General features: G+C 36.6%; 2 protein-coding genes across 2 annotated transcripts in view; both read right to left on the bottom strand.

The window, feature by feature from the left end:
* The window catches only part of LOC129745398 (CD63 antigen-like), a 258562-nt gene that overhangs the window by 128089 nt on the left and 112139 nt on the right, over nucleotides 1-18334 (bottom strand). The gene's annotated exons all lie outside the window — the stretch shown is intronic.
* LOC129741456 (myosin-11-like) lies at nucleotides 14868-17167 on the bottom strand. Its single transcript, XM_055733192.1, has 3 exons — nucleotides 16800-17167; nucleotides 15042-16740; nucleotides 14868-14969 (listed from the first exon to the last, which is right to left on the bottom strand). Exons 1-3 carry the CDS (start codon nucleotides 17165-17167, stop codon nucleotides 14940-14942), a joined length of 2097 nt encoding a protein of 698 aa, XP_055589167.1. The 3' UTR covers nucleotides 14868-14939.

The following is an 18334-nucleotide window of genomic DNA, read 5'->3' as shown; positions in this document are numbered from 1 at the left end:
AAAACACAACTGAAACGAATTTAGAAATGAAAATGGGAGCTTTTTATTTTAAATAATTCTGAAAAACCATCGTACTTTTTGCTTACATACCAATTCAAGTACGTACTTAACATGAAAAGTGTTTTTGTGTTGGATGGCTGCATAAAAGAGATCTTTGATCCGCTTCGTTTTTGAAAAGGGAGACTTTAGAACTGGACGCAAAATTTTTAGTTTACCCTTAAAGTGTTAAAAACAATATTCCCTTCTGTCAACTTACACGGTGGGGCAAGGGCAAACGTCAAACTTTTAAGAAATTCATCTTTAAAATGATTCAATATGTTGGAAAGACCAAAAGGGGAGTAACAAACCTAAATTTATATTGCAGGAATACTGCAGATATATCAGTGAAACTTGATAGAACAAAAAACAGGAATTCGTATTAAATCCATTTTAAAGCCTGACGCATCTGTAAATAAGCTTTGCATTGACACTTGCCCCAATAAACGGAACAAATGTAAACTTAGAAATTTGTTTCATTTTTGAATATTTGACTTTCAAAGAGAAAATAAAAAAAACGCTAAGAACTTATTAAGTGATGCAACTGATATTTTTTAATATATTTATATGTTTACCGTAGTAAATTTATTTAGAAAAAAAGAAATTTGCACTGTATTTAATACATAACTAATTTAATATATTTTTCATTACCATGGTAAGGGCTGTTTGGGTATCGAGCCGGTTAAATTTGCCTACCTTCTTCAAGCAGTGGGGGACAAAATTGAAAAAGATGGGAGAGCTCCCATGTAAATTTAAGATAAAGATCTTTTCAAAGGAGGGCCATATTTAAAAAGGTTTTTTTGGGTACAGAGTACAAATTTCAGATCTTGAAAAACGAGTTCAGAGATCAAGTTTCAGAAAATAATAAATACCATCTTTGAATTGCAATTCAGAACTGCAGCTGCAGCTCTCATTTCAAAGTTGTTGGTTCTGAAGTATGATGAAGTTTGATTTAAAAAAAATGCTCTCTAAAATCTAAATTTGAATAAATTTTTACAAATTACATTTATTTCTGGAAGGTGTAGCAAAGCACAACGGGTCAGCTAGTATATAATAACACCTAAATTTTGCCCGGTTTTTGGATTTGAAAAATTGAAATCCATGCCCGGATTTTGCCAGGTTTTTTTTTTAAAAATGACCGGAATTGCTAGGCCCGGATGGGAGTGGAAAAAATTCTGGCAACCTTAATTAAGACTGTAGCACTAGAACTTCCTGTTAATGCTTATATAAAGCTTTTATAAAGCGTAGAAACGTCAAACCCGCGAATGTTAACAAGAGTGATTGTAAGCAAGCAAGCAAGAGTGTGAGTAAGCAAGAAAGCAAACGAAAACAAACAGAGCGGGCAGTTGCAGTTGTCTTCCCCCAAATTTTTCCAATACATTTCTAAAACTTCTCATGCATACATTGTCTATGAAGTTGTGTGACCCGAACAGTACTTGAAGTACGGGTTTTTTCACCTACCTTATCAGCTTCAAGAGTGGTCGAAATGGTAAAGGCGCAAGGAAAGATAAAGGCTGCTGCGGGATCCTCGATTAGAGACTCATGAAAAGTAATTCATAATTCAATTATAATCACTTCTCATTTCATAGAACACTTCATTAACCTTCCAAAGCCGTTCGCTAAATATCCGTTTCGGGGAAATATGCGTTGTAATTTGATTTCGTTCTCCTGGCTGTAAATGTTAACCGATTTTGATGATATTATATTCATTGTGTAGGTAATTTATTCTAATTACTCAACATTTCAAAATAAAGTCGATATGAATTACCAGGTTTTCAGAAACTGGTTCAAAAAGTTAAAAGTCCGAAAAATCAATTTTATTTTTAAAATATTCATAACTTCTGACAGCTTTTCTGTATTTAATTATTTCATTGATGTTTGAAATTGTCAAGAATCCATCTATCCGACAATGTATAGATATGTTGGGGTCCAATAAAAGTTTTTGCCGCTATGACAGATCTTCCGGTAGAAAAAGTCTTACTTAAAAAAAAGCGACATCCAGTTTTGGCTTTGCTTAGCTGTATTTCATTTCCACTTGAACCGATTTTCAAAACTCAAATTTTAGTTTTTTGGCGTTAATTTGATCATTATTTTCATAGAACATACCTGGTCTGTCAAAACTACCAGTTCATCAGTATATTGGAATGATGATAAAGATGTTTGAAATGTGCGCTTCGGGTCATATTGACCCGAACGGCTTTGGAGGGTTAAGCAAGCATTATCCTTCATTCAGCAGGTTGATTGATGTTGTAGATAATGATTTTATTTTTTAACTTTTTTCGTTTTAATAAATCAAAAATAATTTCCTAATTTGAATTTCCGTTTCTAATCAATGCAGACTTCCAACAACTATCAATCAATTCAAAAATTAAAAGGTGTTCTAAGTTTGCTTTGTTAATTAACATTAATGCTTTCATACGGCTGACGAAAAATGACGTTTTGATGGTGCTCTAATTCAGCATTTGTAATGCTCATTAAAGGCTATGTCATGATAGCATTTATTCAGCCCGCTATTTCGCCTTTTAGCATTAAATCTGCATTATATACGCATATAGTTCAAAACAAGCATTAATTCAGAGTTATATATGGAAGGGCTATATTTATGTGCTTATGGTTACTTAGGTAGTTTCTTTAAGATGTTTAGTTTGTTGTCCGTTGCCTTACGAACACCGTTGATATGGTTCGTAAACATGAGTCAATCATCTATCCACACTCCAAGTGGGGGATTTTGCGTAATTTTCTTCTGTTGAGACCAAAGTGCAATAATTTGGATTTATCGGGGGTGAAAGTAAAACCAACAAAGGGTGCCCAAACTTCTAGTTTGTTTACAGCTAGTTGCAATTTCTTTCGAGCAAGTCGTGAGTAGGGAGAGGACACTAGGACAATGAGGTCGTCAGCATAGGCCAGTGTTTTGACTTGTTCGGGTACGACTCCAAAAACAGATTGCAAGCCTATTAGGAAAAGAATTGGGGCTATCACAGAGCCTTGGGGTACACCGTTGTGTATCACACTGGGAGACGAGTATACTCCGTCTATAAATACCCTGGCTGTTCTATCTTGTATGTACTTTCCCATTCTGCCAAGAATTCCCCAATTTTTAATCGGAGGTTTTCAGGCGAATGACTCTATCAAAAGCCTTTGAGATGTCTACGAAGAGACAGCTCACGTGATTACTTTTTGAGAGAGCCTTTTTCCAGATAATTTTCTAGCTGTGTTAAGTGATCATCGGTAGAGAAGCCGGGGCGGAATCCAATTTGTAGACTGTCGAGACGATTGTCTGACTCGATAATGGATACCAACCGACGTTCAACCATGCATTCAAGGATTTTTCCAGAACAATCCAAAAGTTTTATTGGTCGGTAGCTGTTCAATTGGTGCAAATCTTGATTTGGTTTGTGTATGGAGATAACGAGTCCTTCCTTCCACTGCGTAGGTATAGTTCCACTTTGCCAGATCTGATTTGAGATGTTCAAAAGGATGGTCTTACCTAGAGGAGACAGGTTTTTTTGGCAGAGGATATCCGATTTCATCCATTCCGGCTAAGCTGACTTTTTCGAGAGCTTTCTCAAGCTCAAACATGTCAAAATCAGTGTTGTAATCAAAGTGTTGGAGGGTATGGAAGCCGATGAGTTGGTTTTTAAGGGGAGTTAAAGCATGGATCACTACAAATCTGGACGCGTTAAAACGGGTCTATCTCGGAGCTATGTAAAACGAAAAAAAAAGTTTTATGATCAAAATGTAGGGTTTTTATTGCACTTCAAAGGAAAAAATAAGAAAAATAAATATTTCGATGTTTTTTTGATAAAATTTCGAACTTTTCGTCTAGAACCACTCATCAAAGTTTGGACACCCTATTCACTGACCTCAGCGGCTATTTTGTTTCACAATCTCTTCATCTCTGTTGCTTCCCGAGTCGTTCTACCATTCTTCTTCATCTTCTGCTTGACAATTGCCCAACATTTTTTGATAGGGCGGAATTGAGGGCAGTTGAGTGGGTTGATGTCCTTTTCAACAAAATCCACCCGTTGGCCGAATACCACTGTAGTACCTCTTTGCTGTAGTGGCAGCATGCCAAATCTGGCGAAAACTTTACTGGTCTGTTGTGAGATCTATAGTACGAAAAAAAAAACATTTTTTAAAGCACTCCTCCTTGTACATTTCAGAGTCCATGGTCTTGTTTTTCACAAAAACCGGGGTTTTTCGTCCGCAGCTGCAAATACCTTGCCAGATCGAACACTTTCTTGCCAATTTATCGGCAAAAACGAATTTGAACTTGGCGGGGACATCTCCCCGACCAGTGCAGTGCACCACTGCAGTGGCTTTATAAAATTTTTGGCCAGGAAGCTACCCAAAATCCATCTTCACGTACGTTTCGTCATCCATGAGGATGCATCCGTCGTACTTCGTTGGAATCTTGTTGTATAACTTCCGGGCACGTCCTTTGGCTACTAAATTCTGCTTCAATGTCCGGTTTGGTTGCTTACTGGCCCGATAGGATCGTATTCCTTCGCGGAGACTAAACCTTCTGACGGTGTACCGGTCGACGTTGAATTTCTTGGCGATGTCGTAGTCCGACTACCCTGTGTTTGCCTTGATCGTTCTCAACACCTTCAAATGCAGTTTCTGATTCTTAGGTCCACTATAACGCTTGGTATGAACCTGCCGATCGATAGTATGCATCTCACGGAAACATTTGAGAACGCTGCACACGGTTGATTTAAGCATTTTTAACGATTTCGCGATTTTTTTAACCCGACCACGTCGGTTTTTAACGTGAGTGTCCAAAATTTATTTTCGTCTCGCGGCTTCCATCACGTGTAACTTTTTTGAAACATAACGAATCGTAATGAAATTTTCAGCACTGATAGAGGAAACATTTCCAAACAAAGTACTGTCAAAACATTCCAGATCCAACAACTAGGAGCGCAATGGAATAATAAACAGTGCGTCCAGATTCATGGTGATCCATGCTTTAGGTTCGGGAGAGGATACAGAGGAAAAGAAATTACAAAATGGGTCAGCTAGTAAGAAAGGTTCATTGGAGTAATGTTGATTGAGCAGTAGATGGAATCGGCTGGATCTATTAGAGCCATTCAATCGTTTTATTTTGTCCCATATTTTGACGGATGGAGTAGAAGGGTTAATTTCTTCTACAAATCGTTTCCAGCACTCTTGTTTGCCCTGCTTAATGTGGAACGTTTGAAATCACTCAGTGCAACCTCCTTTCGGGGATCGTTATTGGGGAGTCATTTCAAGGATTCCTGCGAAGTTTTACTGCGTCTCAAACTTCCGAATTCCACCAGGGAACGGATGCTTTTCCCGGTGTTCCACTGGTTCTGGGAAGTACTGTTTGTATCGAACAGCAGCTTCGAAAATAATTTGATGTTGTGATTGGCCTCCCTGTGTAGATTTTTCTGAAACCCAATGCAGTCGGCTTCGTTATATTTCCACCCGGGTCTCGTGGAAGCTTGAGGGGTCGAGACCACAAGGGAGATTGAGATGGGAGAATGGTCACTCACGTAGGAGTCTTCAAAAAACTGGTTCTGGAAGTTGGGTAATTATACTTTCTAATTCCTCGCAAAACTCTACGAATGGCAGTTTTGGGGAAATGTAAATCGATGCTACGGTGACTTCGACAGGAGATGTTTGGCGGACTGCCACTATATTAAGGTTAGAATTTATCACTAGAGGTGCATAAGGAAATCCTATTTTTATGGCTAGTCCGGTGCCTTGCATGCCCGGATGGTGGTTGAGGTGAAGATGATAGCTTTTAATGAATTCTTTTGGGATGTGTGTGCCATACATAGTTTCTAGCAGGGCAAAAATGATTGGAGAATTCTGGGTGAAAAGTATTTGTAGGTCGGATGTACGTGTTTGTGCGGGTCGGACCTTAGTCTGATGCAACCTAACTTACCGTAAAGGAAACACGTCTGGTCTGTCCGGCGTCTAGAATGCGAGAGGGGACGAGTTCGGTCGGATATCACCCTCGTGGTCTGTTTGGCTCATCAGTGTGCGTGTGTCATATGAGGGATATGTTGTAGGGTTCGATGTCATGTTAATGTCACAGCAGGAGCGTATCGCATCCACACAGTGCTCGTAAGACGAAAAGATTCCATTAAATAGCTAAACACTGGTTATTTTTTCTGGTGGGATAGTTATTCGGTCTATTGTTGTGGGGAGAACTATTGCTGTCAGACATCATTATGTTGCGTGTTTGGGAGTTCATGTATGGAGCCATTAGGAAAGATTTATAGGAACGGACTTTGTTTAGGAATGTAATTAAAATGTTGCCATAAAGATAGAGCCACCCCAAGTGACTAGATATTTAGTGAGTCCTCTCTCAGGAACTCACTCTCATACGATCGATCGATCGTGTGATCGGGTTCGTATGTTTGTTATGTTTATCTTGAGCCAATAAATCAGTTCGCAGCAACCTTCATCAGAGCAACATCTCGGTTCAATAATTTTACCCCCGTCGACTTGGTCAAAGTTAAGTTTGGGAATAAAAGTTGAACTTTCCCCAAATCGGTTCGGTGTTATTAGTATCGAAAGAAAATCATTATCTATCGGTGATAAATTTCACAGATATTCCCTCCAGTGAAATTCACCATCCCTTTGGAATGATGTCCGAAAATTCATTCTATTTGTAGACGGTTTTAAATTTTACTACCACCAGAAACGGGATGTTATTTGGATGTCCCTGATAGTGACACCAGGCAAACAAACACGCAAGCGGAGAAGAGCGAAATTAAAAATCGTCCGAACTCAATGAATATCGCCGAGTGAATGGAACTTGACATCACGGCTATTAATCCGAACTGACGAACCGCGTGGCAAAAGTAAACAATACCAGAGAGTGGCAAGTGAGAGAGAAAGTCAATTTGCTATTGGCGATGGGCGCGCTCGCAATCCTGGTATACGATTTTTCATGTGTTAAACAGAGAAAGCAATAGCATTCACTCCAATTTCACTCCGATTAGCTGTCATTCTTATGGAAATCTGTGTAAGAGTAAAGAGCAAGCTTTATTCTTTTTAGCAGGCCCAAGCCCAAATGTTCTAGCTTAGCTTAGCTTAGCTTAGCTTGACTGACTTTTCACATCCACCTGAATCATTGAAGCCGAAATGCTACATTATCAATTATTACAAAATGATTTTCAATGAACAAATTTGTGTTCCTTTTAATATTCAATTAATGATATTACTGTTTGTCTCTCATTTTTTAAGGAATGCATTTCGAAAACCATGATCGCAGGCGTGGCTTAGTAGAACGAATTCTACATCACCAATGGTTGCTACTCCGTGATTGACCGAGGCCATCTATTTTGTTCAGAGGTCAAATGAATGGTGCTTGGGACTAACAACTCATTCACACTGCACAAAACTGATGCTCTCTCTTTGTACGTCAATAACGGCGCCGGCCACGTCCTAATAGTCAATGGATAGGTTGGAAGAATGAGAAAGGGATGAAAGAAAGAAATTTGTGTCTTAGGACCGAGGTCACCTCTGCATCCTAGCAAACAATTTTGGTTTGAAGAGTGGGTGGGAGGATAAAATCAGGAAACACTTTTGACCAGTGTGATCTAGTTTTCACAATTCTGTTATTGACATTATGATTTGATGAACATTTTTTAACTGCAAAAACCCTAAATTATTACCACATTTGTTCGGTAATCCAATGATTTCCGATACATTTTTCTAAGAAATTTAATCGTGAAAACTTCTGAACTTTAAAAATAATAACTAATGCGATTGTAATTTACTTTTAATCAACCTTACATCATAAAACATGTTTTGTTCCTTGATTGTCCGTGTGCTAAGTTATTCGCATTCTGAACACTGTCATACTATCAAAAATTCAACTTCTTGCTAAGCTTTTAAGAATATAAATTCAAGAAAACCCTTGCATATGTTATAATAGTGTTATTAATTCTTCGATCGCTACCCTGTCAATGAATCATTTAAATTTGTATTCCAAAGTTTTGAATTTAAAGGCGTTGTTCTAAGGACACTGTGTTTGTTGTGATACCTAAAAACTAATTGAACTAGACCAGTGGTCGGCAACCTTTTGAGTCGGAAGAGCCAAAAACCTTAAATTTTCAAAATTTTGAGGTTTGAAAGAGCCACATTAAAGATTTATTGTTTTTCTTTTTAAATTAAAAAAATCAAAATAAATGAACGATCAATGAACATTAGTTTTGTGAAAATAACTTCAAATGCGTTAGAGTTTTTTTTCTAATTCTTGTATTTTTATTTTTATTCTGTTTCTGATTAACTTTGAGAACATGGATTCTCTTCTGGATCGTCAACTCTACTTACATGGTTTGAATGGACATTAATTTTATTACGTTGGCAAAATCGAGTCAAGAAAGTTTTAAGTGCATATAAAGCTTATATGAAAACTTTGCATGATGATAATGCGAAGGGTTTGAACTTATTTACAAAAGCAGAATGTTTATAATTTCTTCGGCAAAGACAAGCTTTTAAAATAACGAAGTAGAGAGAATTTTTTTTATATTGAAAAGCTTTTTAAAGACACTCACCAGATTTAGTAAATCCTTTCCAAAATCTTGAAGTATGATGTAAAAATAAACTAAAATTTATTTGGTTGAAAATTTTAATCTAAATTATGCTCCTGACAACTGGTAGAATTTCAAAAATTCATGACATCAAGCGAACGAGTCTTCAAAATTTTATGCATCTGGAAAATTCAAAAATCAAATTTCATGTCACATGTGATTCTTTAGTATCGTGCGTTCAATTCGATGAATAATACAATTTGATACATTGTTTATTATTCATTAATGCTTGTTAAAGCTTAGATTGTTGGAGTAAAATGTTGTTTGACCAGTATAAATCTCTAAAAATGAAATTATGTAGCCTGCATGTAAACACCGTGACAAATCATTAAAAAACAGTACATTTGAACTGGCAAAAATCAGTTTTTATCGAAAAAAAAAATAATTAAACGATGATTAACACTCAATCGCAAATGAAAAAAAAATCCGTCACTGCAAATTTGTTCAAAATGTGTGTGCTTCTTGTGCATATTGGCTGCACGCATTAAATTTTGAATATTTATGTTCAAAGACTCAAAGGTTTACATTTTTCATTTCAATACATACTATTAAATTATTTAAAAAAAACTGCTTCAGGGCTAAAATGTAAATTTAGTTATTGGAAACAAATATTTAGCCTGTGGTGAATTTTTCCAATAGTTTTTCAGAATTGTTATTACTATTTATTCTCAATGATGATTCGAGTTTGAAAAGATGTCAAACTTTAATTTGTAATTTTCAATTCTTAGTTTTGGAATTTTGTATTTCAATTTCATGTAGATATCAATTCACTTTTTTTTTAATCCGTTATTTATTGAACAGGCTGTCCATAACTGATCTGTAAGTATCCAGGCCGGGCAAATCCGGGCATTGGGTTTCTAAATTTAAAACTCAAAACCGGTTAATATCCGGATAAATCCAGCTAAAATCAACGTATTTTTCGAAAAAGCCAAGAAAAAAGCTGAAAAATAAACACACGAAAAATGATTTTCTTTACCTAGGCACATACGATTCGTTCAAATCTTATTAAACAATTTCAAAAAATGCATGCGAATTTATTATGTATAATTAGTGGAAAATTTGGAATTTCATAAAAAAAAATGTGAATAATCCTGGAAAACCCGGGTCTTTTTCCTCGATATACGGCAACCAGACCGGGCCTGGCATCATCAAATTTTTCTTTGAAAATCTGAGCAAGTCCCGGATGAAGCGGTAAATTGGATATGCTAATGGCCGTAAGAACGGGTGGCGTTTTGGAGGTAAAACCCTGTCCCATAAGGGTTCAAAAAAGCAAGCGAAGTTTTTTACTCAACACTCAGTTTTTGGTTCTCAATAAAATTTTGATAGTTGAGTAAGGTTATTCAAGTAACAAACTTGACTTGAAACTTTAGCATCAGTTCTAATTCAAGTAAAGTCAACCCACACTAATCCCAGGTTCAAAATTCTGCAACACATATTTAAAATTTTCTTACTTGTTGATTAAAACTCAGTTCTTTATATTAAATTTTAAATGAGAATCAATTCATTCCAGCAATTTTGGTTCCAAACTGTCAAAATCATAATTGTATTTCTGTTTTTATATTTTGTTTTCTGTAGCGAGTTTAAGATTTTTGATTTGAAATTTGAATAATTATTGAAAACTTTTGAAAGAAAGATAAAGTTTGGAAATCTTGGTTCATACAAAATTTGAACTATGAATGTCACAATGCATATGCATTTTCAAAATTAAAAGGTTTATTTTCAGAATTTGGAAAAAAATATAAGAAACTGTCCTGAGTATTTGTTTTGTATTAAGATTAAAAGAATCTTGAACTTAGTTCAGGTATAGCCAAGCTTTAAAATGGCCATCCACAACTGAAAACTTGGAACCAGATCTTCATTCGAAACTTATATTAAAATTCAGATTCGCAAGTCCGATTAAAAAAACAATCTATAATTATAGATTCATGCTTGAGGGCTCGAGAATATATTTCGCATCTTGGTTCTTTTTTTTTTATTTTGAATTTGAATTAAGATTAAGAAAGCATATTGAAATTCGGAAACAGATTCAAAATTCAATTTTTGAATGCAGGTTCAAAATTTGCATTCAGAAATAATATTAAAAATTCAATTTCCGAATTAGAGGGTAAATTGAGTTTTATAACGTTGATTGCTAACTGTATTTTAAAATTTCAGCCGAAGATCACAAATATAAAGCAAAACTTGATTTTATTTGGAAGTTGGTTCAATGAAAAATAAAACTGATTTCTATTCATGAAAAAATCAGGATTTTTTCTTTGGAATTGAATTTAAATGCAGAATGTTTGCTGATAAAGAAACATGTAATCTTCACGAAGAAAAATCTGCAGGGAGCATATTCTCTCGGTGTTTTGATTCGTTTATTTTCAAATAACAGCATTTTAGATATTCAAATTTCGAACTCAAATATTGAATTAAGATTCGCAAGAATCAGACGTGAAAAGCAAAATTTTTATATTTTACTTTAGCTTTAATTTTTTAAATATATTTTTTCCATCGATGATTGAATCGAAATGGTTGATTAATTCTAATAAAATTCTGGAAATTTCAACTAGTCAATTTTCATAGAGAGAAAAAAGTTATTATGAGTGCTTCAAATTTAAAATATTATACGTTGTTTGATAGCAAAACAGAGTCTGTCCAAAAACTACTTTTTCGTAAATGATAAACTTTGGTTTTCCTGTGTTTGTGTTCGATTGATTTAAAAATTCACAAACGTTTGGAAATAAATAATCTGATGATAATTTTATTCTGTTGTTTTAAACAACAGTTAATCTTTGCATTTACATTTAATGGTAAACTTATTCTTGATTTCTATGCTGATGTTTCAAAAACAGTAAAAAGTAAAGAAATTGTAAAATTAGTCTTCTAAAAATGCTATTTTTCCATTTGGTCCTTTCCGCTTGTTCCTACAGCGGATGTAATTTTAAACATCTTTTCTGAACCTATGACAATCCATGTGCCAGTTCATAAGACTTAATTATCACTTCAGCATGATCTTATTAATATTTTATTCAAAAATATATATAACATTAGCGCAGTTAACTATAGAGCCGCAGCTTTACATCGAATTGAATTGTATTTTTTGTAAAAAATAAAATATGAAAGGTTTACTAATCTGACTATTAACTATTTATTCTTTATTCAATTATTAAAACTTTATGACTTCTATTTGGAATTGATTTGCTTTTCGCTTCCCTAACTGAAAATGGAAAATAGTTTTCATAAAACGATAAAGAAATGAAAATATATATTTATTTTAAGATGGGAAGCATTAAAAAAACCGTTCAAAAACATTTATTATTCCGAGGAAAAGGTGCAATAGCTTAAAAGTTCACTGAAATATTGCTATATAACTGGGAGATGAAATCCAAAATCTAGTTCAAATAAAAAGTTGATTAGACAAGTAAAGTATGTATGTAAATAAGCTAAGTTATGTTGAATTATATAACCTAAAAGTTCGTTGATCTAGTTAAAATGCTCATCAAATGGGAATAATTTTCTCTAAACTGATCATATGTTCAATAGTATGTTGTTTCACATGAATCATTTGATCTCTAGCTTAAGTTTATGGGTCTCTTTCTTTGATAAGTGAACAACTTTTAATACAATACAGACAAAATGAATTTACAGAAATAACAAAACCCTTGAGAATTTAAAAAAAAAATAAATAAAGAACGGGCTCACCAAAGCATCATAAAACGTCGGTTTCTGAAGTCAAAGGGATCTGGAACTGCATTGCTGCTTTTTAGCAGGCCCAAGCCCAATTGTTCTAGAATCGACAAAGTTCGTAGTGTTCACTGGAATTGTTGCCAGTTGAACAGACAGGATATCATTAGGGATGTGTTGCCAATATGACGGATGGATAATCCAATATATCAATCACTATTGTAACCTGACCTTTTTATATGACTTGACGAGAATAAATATGATTATATCATCAGTTTTCAATACAAAAAGTATTGCGTGTAGTTTGATATCGCAACAAAATTATTTTTTAATCATTTTTGAATCATTTTGGAATCATTTTTGTATAATTTTGGAATCATTTTTAAATAACTTTGGAATTATTTTTGAATCATTGTTTAACCATTTATCAATCATTTTTCTGTTAGCTTTAATAATTTTTGAATCATTTTTCAATCAACAACTTAAGATTAATATTTAACACCCATTGTCGAGATGGGAATCGAAATCATATCGCAGGTGGTCCATGCAATTACCGTGTCACCACGCTAACTACTTGGCCATTTAAAAGTAGCATTCCTTAAAAAACTGATTATTTAAGGGTTGATTTTTTTCTTTGCTATGATGAATTCTCGACCTTCAAAGCCTTCAGACCCTTCGAAATTGAACAATTCCTTTGAAATTTTCAAATTTTCTTAAAGGTAGCATAATTTGACTGTAAATGTCGGTGCTGGATGAATTCAAATTAAACATACAGCTGACAGATCCTAAATTCAAAAAATGGAATACCTTCGACACGCTTTTCCACAACCATAATCTTCTTTTCATCGTATCCAGCCTGCGTAGGTGGGTACCGGTTAATTTAAATACCTTTCATAATTGAATCACCACCGTGGCGCGGCAGCAAAACCACACTGCGAAGCTCCTAGGAGTTACACCGAAAAATGGCACTTCTGGTAATTGCAATTTGATTCTGGCAAAAAAAAATACTCCCAACCCTCCCAGAAGAGAATTTTTCCACACTTTGAAGAACGAGGAAAAACCTTCGACCGATAAAAGGTGCGAAAAAAGAATTAGGTACCTACTTAGCCGCGGGTAGGACCCAAAAAACATTTTTCCCAGCATCATTACCTCGTTCTTTCGTCAGCAGAATCCATTACATTTGTATCTGTGTCGTTTTTTACCTCACTTTTTTTTTTGGTTTCGATATTTTTTGGTCTCCCATTTCGTGTAAATTACCTGTGAAAGTTATTACAGGTAATCTCCCCCGTTAATGAGCTTCGATGTTTTCCAATTTGCGTCAGCTTTCCTTTTGATTGATTATTTGACTTGGGCAAGGGTTTTTTCTATTTTTTTTTAATTTTGGGAAGAAAATTTGAATAAATTTACAAAATAAAAACTCTTTGAAAATTGTTAGAATTTAGAAAAAAAAAACCACGCACAGTGATGTTTTTGTACTTGGAAAAATTGAAGGAACGACAAATGTTTAGTCAACTGTAACACAAGCCAGTGGCCGTGATTAATGGTGTCCCGTGGTAGAAGAAAGATAATTTTTTCCCCTCGGCCGGAAACGATGCCCAATTCTTCAAGAAATCGACCGACTGACCGCCCAAACGTCTGTCTTGATGAGGAGGGTGTTTTTTCCGGAGAAACATCGTCAGCAAAAAACGGAAGGTTGAACAAGATGCACGACTTAACATGGAAATAAAGATAATGAATGACATCGGCTTGATGTGTGATCGGAAAGCGTAATAGCAGTACGTCAACCATTTAGCTAACCAGATGATGGTCGGTTGCCCGCTCATTAGCAAGGTGCTAACATATTGTCGACTCTGGGGAAGTTTTCCAAAGTTAACAGAAAAGTGATACCTAAGGTTTTGATCTAGAATTGCTGTCATAAAATACAATTATTGAAACCCATCTAGTAAAATTTGGTCGCCATGGAATGAAATAGTAATCTTTAGAGCGTCTAATTCAAATATCGACAAAAATTAGTGGTAGACAATCGAAAATGTGCGATGCGGAACCAAATTAAATCTCATGAAGCTCATTTTATGACGGTCGCCATGTAAAGAAAATGCTTCCTACCACTTTTGTTGCATTTTTTTACCCTCCACCAGTGAGATTTTACAAAAAATTCAACATTTCGAAATCCAATGCAGCAGAAATAAATAAAAATGCTGTCAATCACAACACCCGAAATGTATTAAACTTCACAACTTTCCGACCGATTTCAAATCGAATCCCCAAAGCTTTACCCTTAAATAAGGGCTAGTAAAACTTTTTTCTCCATTTTCTAGTCCTTCGCCTAACCGGCACATCTGCTCAACAAACGGAGAAGGAGATGCCAAAAGTCGCTAGACCCTTACTAAAATATGGCTCTCTTCGAACCGAGCCAGACAAATAACTGGGGCCTGTTGAATGATAGTAAGATCCCGACCAGTGATTCGCCGGAAAACGGTTGATGATGGGTAGCGGACTCACAAAAAAAAGTTTGCAAGAAGTTGATTATCTGCTGTTTTGAAACAATCTCATCAAGAGCGGATTATGTTAGGATTTAAAGTTTTTTTACTCCTTCTTTAAAATAAAGCACGCTTGAGAAGTTTAGGCGTTTAAGGTTTTTCTTTTTCTTCAGAGCGATGTTTAAAAGGAGCTGCACTCGTCGTCATCCGGCTGGAAGAGATTAATGAAAGACGTTAATCAAATTGGAGCCGTGATTTTAGAGGGGGAGAATCAAAATTTCACCTTATTAATCTTCTCGGCCATTTCCTCTTTCAGCGAGCATACCTTGGAAAGAAGTTCGGCCCGAGCAGACTCTTCCTCCTGCTTCTGGTGATATTTTTCCAGATATTTAGCGATGAATTCAATCGGATCTTCCGGTTGCTGCAGGAAAGCCAGGGCCAGAGCTTTTGTGAGTGCCGGTCCAATGGCGTCCTGGACATACTTGACGTCTGATGCACGCTGCTCCTTCATCTTCTCGGAAAAAGCCATTTCCGATGGGGTGAGATCCGTTCTGGTCATCGATGACTCGCTAAAAGATGGAAAAGTTTTCAAACTCCCTTTGGTAGCCTCTGAGCTTTGAGCCAGATCTCCCATGCTGGATTGTTCCAAGTAAACACGCTTTCCATCAGCGTCAACGTAGTATTTACCATATTCGTCTTCAAAAAACTTTTTTGAGTAAATTTTTCTACCAAATTTATCTATGTAATATAATCCTTTTTCGTCCGTCTTCAAATCAAGGGCTTCTCTAACTTTCTCCCACTGGCCGTCCGCATTAAGAATGTACTCGGAAGCAGCCGAATCACGTTGATAAACCTTTTGGCCTTTCTCGTTGATATAATACCTTCCGAATTCATCCTCGTAATATTTTACTCTTGCCTGAGCTCTCTGCAGCATGTCCATATTTTCCTCGAATTCCTGCTGCAGTTCAGCTATCCTAGCATTGATCAGTTCCAGTTCAGATGGAGTAGCGTTCTTCTTGCGTTCCTCCAATTCCCTCAACTCATCAAGATGCTTCTTTTCCAGTTCTCCTTTCAAAGCTTCCATGTCTTCAGCTATACTCATAGACAGCGCTCGCAAATCGATAGTTTTGTCTTTAAGCATAGTTTGATCAGCCTGGTAGTCTTTTACCAACTGCCTAACTTCATTCTCCATCTGAGCCAACAATCGTTGGCGCTCTTCTTCCGTCAAATTTGGATCATTCAAAATATTTAAGCGTTTCCTTTCCAGCTCCTCCAATTTCTCCTGGAACACCTCCGTTCTCTCCGATATCTCCATTTCAATTTTCTGGATCAACTTTTCCAGGCGAACCACTTCTCGGATGCCTTGCCGCAGGGTGTCTCTCTTGCGTCGCAGCTCACCCTGTACCCTTTCTCGTTCCGCTATCAGCTTTGAGACCTGATCTTCCAAACTCTCGATATCGGTCTGCAAAGCTTCAATCGACTGAATCCGCTGCTCCAAATCCAGCTCCTTAGCCTCCAGATGGTCAACGATAACATCTCGCTGTTCCCGCAAACTAATTACAGTCGAAGAAAAAAGTTCTTTCCTCAACTCGACCAGTTCCGTATCCGCAATAACCAAATCGGTTCGGGATCTGTTGATCTCATCCGCCAGCCGCGTCCTTACGGATTCCAGCGAAGCACCCGGTTCAATCGGTTCCATTTCGTTTACGAGCTCAAGATATTGGGTAATCGTTTGCCGATATTCTGTTAAGATGTTCCTTTTGAGTAAATCTAGCTTTTGAATCACGAAGCTCCGCTGAAGCTTCAAAGGATTCGAGTCCGATAGATTTGATTGATTTTTAACTACTACTGAATACAGAAACTCGGTCTGCACCAGTTGGTTTTCAAATTCTCCAATTAGGTAAATTTCCGGAAGCTGAAAGATCAACTCCTGTGTTTCCTTAACAAATGTGCTGTAGTTTTTGCAAAACGCTTCTGTCGTACTGAAAATTTAGAATCCCCAATAACAAAATCAACCAAATCAAAACCATAAAAATCAAACCTGGAAACTCGTTCCGTCAGCACCTGCACAAACTGTTCGTCCTCACATTCGGCACAAACCCGTGCAAACTGGTAGATCCTCCTCAGACAAAACCTTCCGGTTAGCTGCAGCAACCGCAACTTTCCGATATAAATCTTCAGGTAGCTCAGCCCAATATCCGTTGGTAGCGAGGGGCCCACAAACCGGCAGCAATGTTCGTCCAGGAACCACTCCGATTCCAAGGCGATCTCCGAGAAGCGCAGATATTCGGTGTCCACCAGCAGCAGCTGTGAAAGTCGGCGCAACTGACGGTTCTTCGAAACGATATGGTCACTGATTTTCCGACAAAGGGGATCATCCAAGCAACTGTTGCTGTTTGTACTGCTCATGCTGGTTTGGCATTTTGCATGTTTTCCGGGTAACTCGATTGGAATATTAGGATAATATAAAAAATAATGCCTCAAAATTTTAATTCCAACAGTGTGGCCTTATAGCTATGCTATAAATTCACGGCAGGGAGAGTCTTCCATAAAACCACGAAAAATACTCGAACGTTTAAATTTACTTTTTCATTCTGAAAGCCATCGATGGACATGAGCTTCCATAATAATTCTCTTTGAAGAACCCAAAACTGGAGCATTTTAGGGTTATCCAAAATCTAAGTTAGTCAACTTGCCGGGGCTTCAACGCGATGGGCGAAGAGTGGGGTAACGGGCTTGGGAACTCCGAGGATGAAGTCTTCAAGAAACTTTGATAAGTTTGGCTGACAAATGTTGGCACAACCAGAACCTCTGACAGGGATGTGAATCCATGTTAGACCTCATATTTTCTACTCCGATCTACAACGATCACCGTGCAGTTCTCTACCACATGAGCTCGAATACTCGAGCCATTGCTGTAGGGACAGGAGGCGTTTTATGGGTTAAGCGGGTACACAAAAAGCAAACTACTATGCGTGAGTTGTAAAAATGAACAAAAACACCGTCAAGAATGTCCACAAAAATCAAATCAAGTTGAGAAGTGAAGCACATGATCGACAACTACGGTTGAGGGTCAAGGCTTAAATGATTTATTTCGAACACAAACGCATACAGAACCTCAATGAAACTTGAGCTTCCTTTTACCTTACTCTAAACGTATATCTTCGAGGATATGATGGTTATCATCTTACAAATGCTAAAAGAAACCAATCCTCAGAAAGTGTATTATGTATGCCGTGACCGGGATTAGATCTCATGACCGTTGACTTAGAAGACTTGAAGGCTATCCTCTACGCCACATGATGCGGCTAGATATCAAATTATGAATAAGCGTTAAACAAAATTTAAAGAGTGTCCCCGATGAAATTGCCACACTTTAAAATTGCTCGAACTCTTTAACCGCCGGGTAGAATTTAATGAAAATTTTGGGTGGATTTAGTTCATAGTGCATTGTTTACATCCTTCAAGTTTTAAAGTCCTGTGATCAAAACTCCAGGGTTGCTAGTGATTTTTCGTTTTGAAATTCCAAAGTTTTTTCCCGGTTTTCCCCCGGTTTTTTCCCGGTTAAAAATAATG

The sequence above is a fragment of the Uranotaenia lowii genome, chromosome 2, assembly GCF_029784155.1.
Source record: "Uranotaenia lowii strain MFRU-FL chromosome 2, ASM2978415v1, whole genome shotgun sequence".
NCBI lineage: Eukaryota > Metazoa > Arthropoda > Insecta > Diptera > Culicidae > Uranotaenia > Uranotaenia lowii.
The sequence above is the reverse complement of the archived record's forward strand: the minus strand, read 5'-3'. Positions and strand labels throughout refer to the sequence as shown.